Source organism: Triticum urartu, chromosome 1A (genome assembly GCF_056163025.1).
Source record: "Triticum urartu cultivar PI428250 chromosome 1A, HENAU_Tu73, whole genome shotgun sequence".
Classification (NCBI taxonomy): domain Eukaryota; kingdom Viridiplantae; phylum Streptophyta; class Magnoliopsida; order Poales; family Poaceae; genus Triticum; species Triticum urartu.
This window is the reverse complement of record NC_141873.1, coordinates 552514747-552527542: the sequence shown is the minus strand read 5'-3', so window position 1 is coordinate 552527542 and position 12796 is coordinate 552514747. Positions and strand designations below refer to the sequence as shown.

The window sequence follows — 12796 nt, the reverse complement described above, 5'->3', positions numbered from 1 at the left end:
CTTTTATATTTTTATGATATTGCAGATGTCGGTATTTTCTCATAATAAATTTGATAAAAGTTTTAAAAAATGACTTTTGAAATTTACGGTCAAAGTTTGACAAAATGAACGAGGCAGACTACTATACCGGACAGAGGCAGACTCAAATGTAGGAGTGACTTCGCACTCGCCGAGTGTGTCGCCTCTCCTCCACCACGCCGATGTCCGCCACCGCCTCCGCCCCCGCCCTCGCCGCTCCTCCGCCTCCTCCCGCTCATCCTCCATCTCACCGCCCTCACGCAGCTGGAAGCGCCACGCCACTTCCGCCGCCGCCACGGAGCACTCACGCGCGCTCCGGGACGCTCACCCCCGCAGGACGCGCACCACCTGTTCGACGAATCGCTGCGGCATGTCACTCCGGTCCAGGAGCGCCCCCCCGAAACAACCTTCTCCCTGCACTCTCCCGGCGGGCCCCAGGTGGAATCCATCCCAAGAAGAACCCCTCCTTGGCGGCGCACCTTCTTGCCGGAACTCTTCTCGGCTGCCTAGGTCGCCATGCCGCTGCTGGCACCGCCATGGCAAGTCCTCTCCATGCACTGCCAGGCTACACCTTCTAATCCGCTTGGTCATGCTAATTGATGGTATTGTGGTTCAGCGAGAGAAACCACATACAAAAGGTGCAATTTTACTTTCACGCCAATTTGCCCATGCTTTTACATCGACTCGCTACTTTTCTTTTTTCTTTTTGCAATCGTCAAGCGGCTGAGTTTGATTAGCGTGAAAAATGGGCATGTCAAGGCCCCGGCAAATAACACACAGTAGTTTTTTTAGGATAATAACAAATAGTGTACATGGTACGCTCATTTTATCCTGATTGTATTCTTTGTCGACTATTTTGCAATCACCATGCCACTTTTTTAGTTATATGTATTTCATTTTTGCGTTGGGAAGAATGTGAGTTGAACTTCAGCAACTTATAAATTGGTCCCATTGTACATTCGAAATGGTCATCCATTGGAAGTACCCAAGCAGGATGGTGAAAACTTGCTACCATATCTGTATATACAATTAAGGTTTTGTTACAAGCTGCTGGTCGTTAAGTTGTTTGTTGGGGAAGAGTAAGACGCTGAAGTGACATCTCAGTTTACTTGTACAGAATACTTGTTCAGTAAGGATTTTAACGAATAGTTAATTTCAGGTCTAAGCGAATATACACTTCTATATGTGCAGGGCCTTTTTTTATGTATCTCTTTTTGTGGGTTGAAGTGAATAAGTATGAAGATGTAGACCATTTTATTCTGGACATCCGTTTTAGCCATTGTACGCTGTTGCTCCTATATTTACTTAGCCATTCTTACCATGCCTGTTTAAATATGTTCTCTGCACGATGCAACAATACAGTCATTTAATTCATTTTCTTCCTTTCTTGGGATATAGCTTTTTGTTGATAAGTCTTGCAGCTTGTTACCCATTGATTGTGTTGACTGTTCAGCATTGTTAGTTGTTAAGGCTTACTATTTTACTGATTGTGGTTGCAGCACCCACCTATTATTGACAAGGGATCATCTAGAATATCACTAGCTAAAACCTTCATCTGATCTCACTAAGCAAGAATCTGAGGCAACTCTTCATGGCTGAAACCATGCATCTTTCGGTGGTAAAACTGGTAGTGCATTACATCTTCTGCAAGCAAGACATGTATTTTCTTGAGACCATAATAGATCCAGTGTTTGATTTTGCTATATGATGTCAGATAGTCTGATCACAAGTCGGCTCACGTCTTGTTCACCTCTCTTGATCTTCTTGGAGTCGTCGTGACCAAGTGAAGTACGTATTTAATACTCGTGCCTAGCCCTAGATATTGCTACAAGGCCAAATAGAAAGTGTTCTCTACAACTATATATACTGATCCCTGTTATAGCTAGTATAAACATATCTGGTTGCCAATGCTCTTATTCTATCATCTAAAAAAATACTCTTGTTCTGTACAGGGTAAGCTGTGGTGATGCCAGTTGAGAGGTTGTGAATGAACAAGCTTTTTCCCCTGCCTGAAAGGTTGTATGTTTACCATGAGGAGGGAATATTATGCATTTGCATCTGCTTACCTACCATCTGAAAGTAAGATCCTCGTAGTGAGGCCTTGCTCATGGTCAGCTTTTCCTCTTATTTTTAACCCTGTGGAAGAGGCATAATTTAATTCTGGTGATTTCAGAGCTGCTGCTGAAAGTGTTCTTGGTAACACCTGCCCTTCCCCATGTTTACTTACAGTTGCAAATACAATACGTGTGCCTACACCGAAGATCAGCATCAGGCCAAAAGGCTGTTAGTACCTTAGACTCGCTTTAAATCTTTGCCATATAATATAATTTGACTAGAAGGCTGAAAGACGGCTGAAGAGTGGAATTATTTTCTTCTAATACGATCACGCCAACACAAAAATGATGATATCATATTGTGTTGTGTCCCCCTAGATCATTTTGTTTGTTCAGGTTCTGTCAAGTTTATGAACACAAAAACTGCTTGCATGTGTATTTCATAAGATTATTGTTCCAAGATTAAATGTTTGGGCGCAGCATGTATGTATTCTTTTGGCTAAATATGGTGGGTGCTTTTCTTTTCGATTGTGTGGCAGGTGTTGGGGTGCCCTCTGTTGGCTATCCTGTTGGTTAGGTTTTCCCCTGTAGTTGAACCTGACTAAGTTATTTGCCATAGTTTTTTTTTGGCTGATGAGAAGGCGTATCACTATGATTTCAATTTTGAAGTTTCAATACTCCTTTTTACGTCTCATTTTCTTGCCGAATATTTTTTATTTACACTGAAAACGGTTGCTTCTTAACTATGAAGCATGATAGCCATCATTTTCCATGTGCTGCTGCTGATTACTTATTCAACTCTCCTTTTTGGTTCTAAACTTATGTCTAGGATGACTAGGCTGATGTAACCGAGTACAAGTTTCAACGCTACCGAGTTAGGCACTTGCACTTACATTACTAAAACAAGTCATGGAAATGCAACCTCTTGACACTCTTAATTTTGTGCATATACTTGGTCCTGCTTGAGTCAACCTGTCAGTAATTATGTGTGTTTTCTTTCTGATATTGAATTCATGTTCTCTTACTTATTGGCTAGCCAAATTGACTTTGGCATCTAGCTTACATGCAGCTCATTCTTTGTGCAACTAGTCACTTACTTATCAGCAAAGACTACTAGTCAAATTCTTTTGACCCGCTATACCGTCATACTACATGCATTTTTCACCTTCTTCTTTGCTCTTCATAGCTGCATCCATGCAGCTGTACTGCCTAGGATATTTCTTGCCAGCATGCAGGCACGATTAATGTTAACAACTAGTACTACTTGTAGCAATATTAGAGCTAACAAATAGTGAACTACAAATAAGCAAAAAACTTTAACAGGTACAGGGTAACCATCAAACAAATGGCGCAGCGAAGCGTGCTTACGCTTCTAGGTATATGATCATATCTCCAACCATATTATATAAATTTGAGGCAATTTTGAATAAGAACACGAAAAAATTTGTCGTTGAAATCAGAATCATATATTGGTATATCAAGCCCCTAAGTGCTACAAAGATTAACTAATCTACAGACATGCAGGCGCACATTGACCACAAAAATTCTATATATCTTTTCCCTAGAAATACCAAACATGGCTACTAGCTAGATTCTTATTTTCACCATGTGCTTAGTATCCTATAAATTTAAACGACAGTACTTTCCATGGCTGAGCTGTTGACCCAGGCACACCCCATACAAGCACTTGATACCTGCCGACCTTATTATTCTCATCTGCAGCTTTTATCTCAAGAAAGTAGTTGTTGCCAATTCCCGAAGGCTGCATGCTCACATACAACACATCGACAAGGGTCATCTCCTTCTTGTATACCAACTTGTGCATTAATACCGCAAAGCGTGCGATTTGCCAGTACAAAGTGTCACGGAAGTTATGAACTTGCACCCATCCATTAGTACCAGTAGGGGGACCAGGTGGTGACGTTGTTGCTGAAGGACTAGGTGGTGGTGGTGTCGGTGCCGGCGGCGGTGGTTGGTTAGCTTGGTACGTTGGAGGTGTGGCAGGTGGACTTAATGGTGATGATGGCGATGGTGGAGGAGGTTGCTCATTAGTCGGGGACATTGGAGGTGTTGCAGGAAGGCTGGATGGAGGTGGTGTTGGAACGGATGGAGGATTCAATGGAGGCGGTGGCGGTTGATAGTTAGGTTCGTAACTTGGAGGTGTAACAGGGGAACTATATGGAGGTGTTTGTGGGGTGGCTGGAGCTAGTGGTGGGGGGCTAGATGATGGCGGTGGTGGAGGGGATTGATCACTATGTTGGTAGGGTGGGGGTGTAGTAGGAGCTACTGGTGGGGGGCTAGATGACGATGATGGTGGAGGAGGTTGCTCATTAGTCGGGGCCATTGGAGGTGTTGTAGGTGGGCTAGACGGAGGTGGTGGGCTAATGGATGGAGGATTCAATGGAGGCGGTGGCGGTTGATAGTTAGGTTCGTATGTTGGAGGTGTAACAGGGGGACTGGATGGAGGTGTTTGTGGGGTGGCTGGAGCTAGTGGTGGGGGGCTAGAGGATGACGGGGGTGGAGGGGATTGATCACTAGGTTGGTATGGTGGTGGTGGTGTAGGAGGACTAGAATCTAATGGAGGTGGAGCCATGGGTGGATAATAAGACTGGGGTGGCGGTGGTGATGGCGAACCATTACCTTGGTTTGGGGATGGCTCGGGCGATGGCGGTGATGTCTCTGCTTCACTGCAATCCTTTTCTGGTGGTCCTCGACCGTTATTACTATGACCATCACCGCCATGGGGATTTGGACCACGTCCGGGCTTATGGCAATGTAGCGGTGGTGGTTGATCGGTAGGCTCGTAGGTTGGAGATGTAGCAGGGGGACTAGATGGAGGGGTTTGTGGGGTGGCTGGAGCTAGTGGTGGAGGACTAGATGATGACGGCGGTGGAGGGGATTGATCACTAGGTTGGTATGGTGGAGGTGTAGTAGGAGCTATTGATGGGGGACTAAATGACGATGATGGTGGAGGAGGCTGCTCATTAGTTGGGGCCATTGGAGTTGTTGCAAGTGGGCTAGATGGAGGTGGTGGGGAAATGGACGGAAAATTAAATGGAGGCGGTGGCGGTTGATTGTTAGGTTCCTGTGTTGGAGGTGTAACAAGGGGACTAGATGGAGGTGTTTGTGGGGTGGGTGGAGCTAGTGGTGGGGGGCTAGATGATGATTGTGGTGGGGGGGACTGATCAATAGGTTGGTAAGGGGGAGGTGTTGTAGGAGCTATTGGTGGTGGGGAGCTAAATGTGGGTGATGCTGGAGGAGGCTGCTCACTAATTGGGGCCATTGGAGATGTTTCAGGTGGGCTAGATGGAGGCGGTGGGTGAATGGATGGAGGATTTAAAGGTGGCGGTGGAGGTTGATCGTTAGGTTCGTATGTTGGAGGTGTAACAGGAGGGCTAGATGATGGTGGTGGTGGAGAGGATTGATCGCTAGGTTGGTAGGGTGGAGGCGTAGCAGGAGCTACTGGTGGAGGGCTCAATGACGACGATGGTGGAGGAGGCTGCTCATTAGTCGGTTCCATTGGAGGTGTTGCGGGTGGGCTACAAGGAGGTGGTGGAGGAATGGATGGAGGATTCAATGAAGGTGGTGGCGATTGGTCATTAGGTTCGTATGTTGGAGGTGTAATAGGAGGACTAGATGGAGGTATTTGTGGGGTGGTTGGTGTTGGTGGAGGTGGGCTAGATGATGACGGCGGTGGAGGAGATTGATCACTAGGTTGGTAGGGTGGAGGTGTGGTAGGAGCTATTGGTGTGGGGCTAGATGATGGCGATGGTGGAGGAGGCTGCTCATCAGTTGGACCCATTGGAGGTGCTACAGGTGGGCTGGATGGAGGATTCAATTGAGGCGGTGGCGGTTGGTCGTTAGGTTCGTAGGTTGGAGGTGTAACAGGGGGACTAGATGGAGGTGTTTGTGGGGTGGCTGGAGCTAGTTGTGGGGGGCTAGATGATGGTGGTGGTGGAGAGGATTGATTGCTAGGTTGGTAGGGTGGAGGTGTAGTGGGAGCTATTGGTGGGGAGCTAAATGACGGTGATGGTGGAGGCTGCTCATTAATCGGGGCCATTGAAGGTGTTGGGGGTGGGCTAGATGGAGGCAATGGGGGAATATATGGAGGATTCAATGGTGACGGTGGTGGTTGATCGTTAGGTTCATAGGTTGGAGGTGAAACAAGGGGACTAGATGGAGGCGGTGGGGGAATGGATGGAGGATTCAATGGTGGTGGTGGTGGTGGTTGATCGCTAGGTACATAGGTTGGAGGTGAAACAGGGGGACTTGATTGAGGTGTTTGTGGGGTTGCCGGAGATAGTGGTGGGGGGCTAGATGATGATGGCGGTGGAGGGGATTGATCGCTAGGTTGGTAGGGTGGAGGTGTAGCAGGAGCTTGTGGTGGAGGGCTTGATAATGGTGATGATGGAGGAGGCTGCTCGTTAGTTGGTTCCACTGGAGGTGCTGTGGGTGGGCTCGATGGAGGTGATGGGGGAATGGATGGAGGATTCAGTGAAGGTGGTGGCGGTTGATTGTTAGGTTCGTATGTTGGAGGTGTAACAGGGGGAGTAGATAGAGGTGTTTGTGAGGTGGCTGGAGCTTGTGGTGAGGGGCTAGATGGTGATGGCGGTGGAGGAGATTGAGTGCTAGGTTGATAGGGCGGTGGTGTAGTAGGACTAGAATCTAATGGAGATGGAGGTGGCTGAGTATTAGTTTGGTCGGTTGGAGCCATGGGTGGAGAATAAGATGGGGACGACGGTGGTGATGGCGTACCATTACCTTGGTCTGGTGAAGGCCCAGCTCCATCAGGCGATGACGGTGTTGTCTCTGCATCGTCGCAGTCCTTGTTTGGTGGTCCTCGACCTTTGTTGGTCGGGCCATCCTTGTCATGGGGATTCGGACCACGTCCTGGCTTGGGGCAATGTGGATTTTTCACTGGCCCTACACCATTGGATTTATGATCACCACTCCCATGGGAGCCCTTCCCATTTCCACCAGCAGAGCCCTTGTCATCAGCTTGGGATACATGGGCAGCAATCACAAGAATCAGGAGGGGAAGAACTACAACTAGCAGTGATCTCATCGTAGGATGAGAACGCTGAACCTAAATACCGACCAGAGAGAGCTGTTTTTGTTGGCTTGCGGGTTTGTGCAGAATGGGAAGCAACGCTAGCCATTTATAGTGGTGGTGACCTTGGTAATGGCTACGTTTTGCTAGATCCGCAGAAGCTTCTGACACTGTCACGCGCCGTCCACTGTGTTCTGACATTTGTTAATTCTCAGGTCAGCTCCTCACCAGCTGTGTTCTGACAGATGAAAGAGGGAGAAGTAATCACTGTGTTTCTCCTGCTGATTTCATTGACATTTTGCAGGATCCATGGTTCTCCGTGCACAGCATCTTTGCCTAGATCACAGGGCCATTCATGTAACTGACAGTTAATGCCACACGAGTGGTGACCTGTTGACCAGGAGAAGCAGACCTTGGGTGGCGTCGGCAGATTCCAAATGGAGCTGTCAAAAATGCCAGGTGTGTCCTAGCTGAGTTAATTAACAGCACAGCACAGCACTGCTGCACACGATCAAGTTGACCTCAGAGATAGTTAGCCAGCAGTGTCAGATCCATAGCAGTACACATCGAATTGATGGAAGATCTATCTAGCTGTGAGCTTTCATGGGCGGCTCAGAAACCCAGGAAGGCCGGCCGATCAAGCCGCATCTCTCTGTGTGGAGCTTCCAGCTGTTCATATCTGTAGATAGAATTAGGATCTAGTTGATCTGACGTTTCCAGCTATGGTAACTAGATTCGCAGTGTTGTATCTCAAGTTAAAAATTTGGAACTGCTCCTGCACCAGATGAGCTCGGCTGCTGTGTCAGCATCCCAAGCAAAACAACTCTCCTTGATTCTCATTCCAATGCTAATCCTTGTGTCTGCTCGTCGGTGCAAAAGCTAGACCTTCTTCCAAAGTCACACTGTTGCCCCAGTGCTAGTTGGACAGTGGAACCGCGTAATGTTCAAGATGCCTTTCTCCAAAAAACATTCGAACATGCCAAACTGGAAGTAACAACATTGCTGGAACACAACTCTTGTAGGGGGGCAATCATATATTCATATTCATAGGAGAAGTGAGCAGGGGTATTATTATTATTATTGCCTATTGTTGTTGTTGTTTTTTTGCATGCATCGTTTGACTCTTGAGTAGATGAATTTCCGAACTGCAAAATGTAGCCTAGGAAAACACAAAGAAGGATCTTTGACTATTTATATCCATAGGAGAAGCGGGCAGGACACATAAGAAGATGTGTTCAAGGCTGGGTATGATTGTCATTGGCTTGTTGTTTGTTGTTTTGCATGCATTGTTTGACTCTGAGTAGATGAATTTCCTAACTGCAAAATGTAGTCTTGGAAGGCACAAAGAAGGATCTTTAACTATTTAGTGTGAGTAGACAATTAATCATCCATAAAAATGTACCGACAACATTCTAATATGGGAGTACCGAAGATCTTAACAATCTGTTTTTCAACCTATGTTAATTTGTATTCTTACTGGTTCTGAACCCTTTTCAGGCTGATCAGATCTGGAGATGGAATTCTTTCATTTGATCGGTTTTCTTCTGACTCATGGCATGAATAAATGGAGAGTACCAAATGATAAGGTATTGTGTAGGCTTTTGCAGTTGCAACCATGTTTTCTGTGTATTCTCAGTAGCTAGCGTGATATACGTATGCTTCTTTCTCCTTCATCATCCCTGGAGGGCCCTATCTTGGTGCTTTTGAAGTAGTGATTTTTGGTTGAAGTAGATCGTTTCTCTGAAGTGTTGTAGCAGTTACTTTCAGGTTTCAAGGCTTTCCTGTGTGTAAATCATTCTTCCTTGGCTGATGGTAGCAAGTAACTTCTGGAGTTCATTATCCATTGGAATCTTGTACAGATTAGGCTGTGGGCTCTTTGCCACTGGAGACATAAGAATAATAAAGCTGAGATCGCTATTCCTAATTAATGGGTAACAAAATGAAACGGATACCGATATTGTGTACTCTTTTAAAGTCATTCCTAACCAGAACAGTTTGCATTATGGCAACCCACTCTGCAAAAACCGATATGTGCATGAAGCAAAATTTTCGCACTGCACACTGATAGTTTATTCGATGGCCAGCACGACTTTTTTATTGATTTGAAAAGAAACATTACAATGGCTCCTTTTTTTTCTCTTCTGGTTACCCAGCGAAAGAACCGGTATTAACAGCGTAGCCACGGGGTCGCAAGGAGACAAATTGTAGGCATACATTTCGGATAATTCTATTTGCAAGTGCCTGTGCTCCTTATTTTCAGGTCAGTTTACTGTTTTCTAGAATCTATACTGCTTCTTGGCTACTTTTCTTTGTTCCCTGGAGGGAATCAAGCAGTTCTTCGGCGGGGTAAGAGCCTCACAATGCAAGGCAAACCATTGTTTTATGTGGCCATGTTTTTTCTTAATTTCTGGAGATTGTTGGGCAATTCTGATAAGTTAAGAAACAGGTGCGTGACCTGGCCTTTGTGTTTCTTCAGCAACCCTGAGTTGATGCCCATCTTGGCTGCTGCTCTTACCGCGGTTTTGTTATGGCTGTGATCAGAACTGAAGTGTGATAGTTGAAGAAATAAGCTCAGATATACTCTCTTCTTTTTTCGGATGCTGCATAGTGTCACGACTGGCTACTTGAGAGTCCATTGCCACGGATGGTTCTGGAGCCAACAATTCCAGTGACCCACCGGATATCAGAAGCTCACTGTCTGGCATCTCAATGCTCTCAAGCCGCGAAGGCATGCGGCATGCGGCCATTTTCAGGAAAAGGAGTTTCAGGGGGCATCAGATTATATAAACAGAAAGGATGGTAGAGGAACACGAACTGGTGATGGCTGGGCCTCTGAAGCAAAGGGCCGGGCAAGCTTCATCTGTTTTTATGTCGTGTAGAAAAATCCCGGCCCTTTTCTTTGACAAGGCAGAAGAATGATTGTGCAGCGGTGCATAACAGAAACACTGAATAGCACAAGCTGACCAGACCTTCACAAGAACCTACCGAATTAGGGTTTTCGAGGCGGTGGCGTGTCTGGCTAATGTACCATTGGGCAATGGCATATTATAGTGGCAATTACGGGATATGATCGTATCGTTCCAGGTTACCCGACGTGTTATTTTTGGTGGGCTAAAAATGCCAGGTCGGTGAATCGTCATGTAGAGAATAAGGCCCTGCTCCGCAGCTCTCCGCTCCGCAGCTTAATTTTTCAGAGTTGGCAAACTAGTGCTCCGTGCGCTTCCGTATTCTATGGAGCCGGATGACTGCCCAACGGGCTCTAAGTTTGCGATGTTGTGTTATGTATGCCTCAAATTTGCCTGTCCATACCTCCAAAAGAACCGTGTGAAAGAAGAAAGTAACGATCGACTGTATCAAACACTAGCACCAACACAGCCACACATGCATGTACTGAGCTTCTGTTTGGGGGACAACTTTCAGTTCAAAGTCTGCTACAAGTCACACAAAACTGTTACTGTGATACTCCGTGCATACCGCCTTTCGCCAGAAGTCAATCATTTCGGGCAATTTCAGAAGCCAAGAAACTTGGGATACCGCAACTTAGTAAATAGTTGAGGGGCAATGGTGGTAGTCAAAGTTCAGGAAGCTGATGCCCTGTATTTCACACCAGTTTTCAGAGCAAATTAACTGAGGCAACACACTGTTCATTTCATGAACATAGTTTCAATTATGCAAAGATTGCGTCAACAAAATATTATCGCAGCATGTAAAAATATTTCCTCAAATCTCTAACGAATGGGGCAGTTGACAACAAATGTTCAACAAAGGAAAAAACCGTCGACAGCAGGATTCGAACCTGCGCAGGCAAAGCCCAACAGATTTCGAGTCTGTCTCCTTAACCACTCGGACATATCGACTGCTCTGAAAACAGTTTAAAAAGTAAGTAAATATTAGAGAAATTGTACCCTATCATTGCATTAGTGCAGTGGCAAGGTCTTCTCGTTCCCGGCCCAAAGCAAAACCGGGCCTGCACTTTTCCTTGCCCTCCCTCTTCAATGAAAAGCTCTATTTTTGCCTCTCTCTTTTTTGCGGAATAAAGCTCTATTTTTGCCATGAGCAAGGCAAAGAAAAGCTCGAAATATGCATTCATAAGATGTATTTCACCCTTCAATCTACACTGTGCCACAAGTTTACATTACGCTCGGCTAGATTTTTTTTAATTAATCGCACCCATCTACTCAACTTGATGTTTCCATGCTCCTAGACATTGTTCCTCGTCCTATTACTGTCAATGGCTATGTGTACCTTGATCTATGTCATCCGCTTACCATGAGGCAATGACATATTAGAGCGGAAATTGCGGGATTTGATTGAATAGTTATGGTAAAATGGTTGTTTTCTGTCGGCTGGTTCTAGGTTACTTTTGGTTAAATCCCTGGGTCTAAAGATGTGATGCCAGTAAGTTGTCGTGTAGAGAATAAGTTTGTGATGCGGTGTTAGAGCATCTCCAGACGAACCCTCAAAAGTGCTAACTCCTCAAAATATGCCCTTTTGATGAGTTAAGCCGCACCTAGCCGAACCCTCGGCCGGTTTAACTCCTCAAAAAAAATTAGGTGGTTTGTCGTCGGTACTTCAAATTTGAGCGGTTGAAACAACTTCTCAGGAAAAAACCCTCTTGTGTGGCACCTCCATATCGCTCGACACCCTCCACCTCGTTGTTGTCTACGCTGATTTCTTCCCCCTAGCGTCCACCGAGCACGCTCGCGGACCTCCCGGGCCAAGTTAGATTAGCTCCGCTACGACACCGCTACCAGAATCGGACCATATCTTTGCCGTCGTGCTCTCGAGGACGAAAATGACACTGCCAAGCTTTGTTTCATCCAAATCAGAACCGGCAGACCACCGAGATGGTGTACAACACATGTGGATGAGCTAGGCGGCGCCGAAATTGCAGCCACGCTGGGAAATTCTAAAAATCAGAGTTCGGTTGAGACGAGCTTGATCGGCGACGGGCGAGCATGGCTTGGAGGCGACTCCTCTTCCTCTGAGCCCGCAGGCCATCCCCCAGCACCCATCATCCACCCGCAACCTCGCCGTCACCTCAAAGCCGCCGGTTGTGTCTGTCACCTTCTCCGCTCGTAAAGTGTTCGGTGAATTGCCTAGGTGCATTTTTTTGGCCTTTTCATTGTGTTTTACTGTTTTTCCAATCAAATTTCAATGTTGAATATTCCATAGTTTAGATGAAGAGGTTAAGGGAGATGTTCTTCGATGACTCTTTGTCAGAGAAGGAGGAGAAGACGATTATGATTTTGAAATGGCCATTGACGTAATCGTTCACAAGGACTTCTAGTGACCAAGACTAGGATCATAGTTCGCCCACTTGTACATCAATCAGTATAGAGCAGAAGGTCATGACAAGCTTATAAAGGATTACTTTGCACCCATTAACCTAGTCTGAGAAGTATTTTCGCATACTATTTCGGATGTACCGAATTCTCTTTCTCACCATTGCAAAAGTTGTTGAGGAGCATCATCAATGGTTTAAACTGAGGAGGAGTGCATCGGGAGAGATAAGTGCAAGCCCGCTGATAAAGTGTGTCATGGTTGTTCGAGTGCTTGCCCATGGGTGTTCAAACAACAACATTGATGACAATGTCCGCCCTAGGGAAGAATCAATCCTAGAGGGTGTCGGGAAGGTTTAGTTGAGGTTTTACATGGACTCCCTGAATGGGCC

At 46.1% G+C, this 12796-nt stretch overlaps 1 protein-coding gene and 1 non-coding gene across 2 annotated transcripts; both read right to left on the bottom strand.

The window, feature by feature from the left end:
- Window positions 1-3251: 3251 nt before the first annotated feature.
- LOC125532039 (uncharacterized) lies at window positions 3252-7334 on the bottom strand. Its single transcript, XM_048696216.2, has one exon. It carries the CDS (start codon window positions 7135-7137, stop codon window positions 3685-3687), a length of 3453 nt encoding a protein of 1150 aa, XP_048552173.2. The 5' UTR covers window positions 7138-7334; the 3' UTR covers window positions 3252-3684.
- Window positions 7335-10897: 3563 nt separating this feature from the next.
- TRNAS-CGA (transfer RNA serine (anticodon CGA)) lies at window positions 10898-10979 on the bottom strand. The gene has a single exon. It is a non-coding gene; the product is annotated as a tRNA-Ser (tRNA).
- Window positions 10980-12796: the final 1817 nt, after the last annotated feature.

Coding starts and splice junctions, on each gene's coding strand:
- LOC125532039 (XM_048696216.2), bottom strand. CDS start 7,137: ATGAGATCACTGCTAGTTGTAGTTCTTCCCCTCCTGATTCTTGTGATT.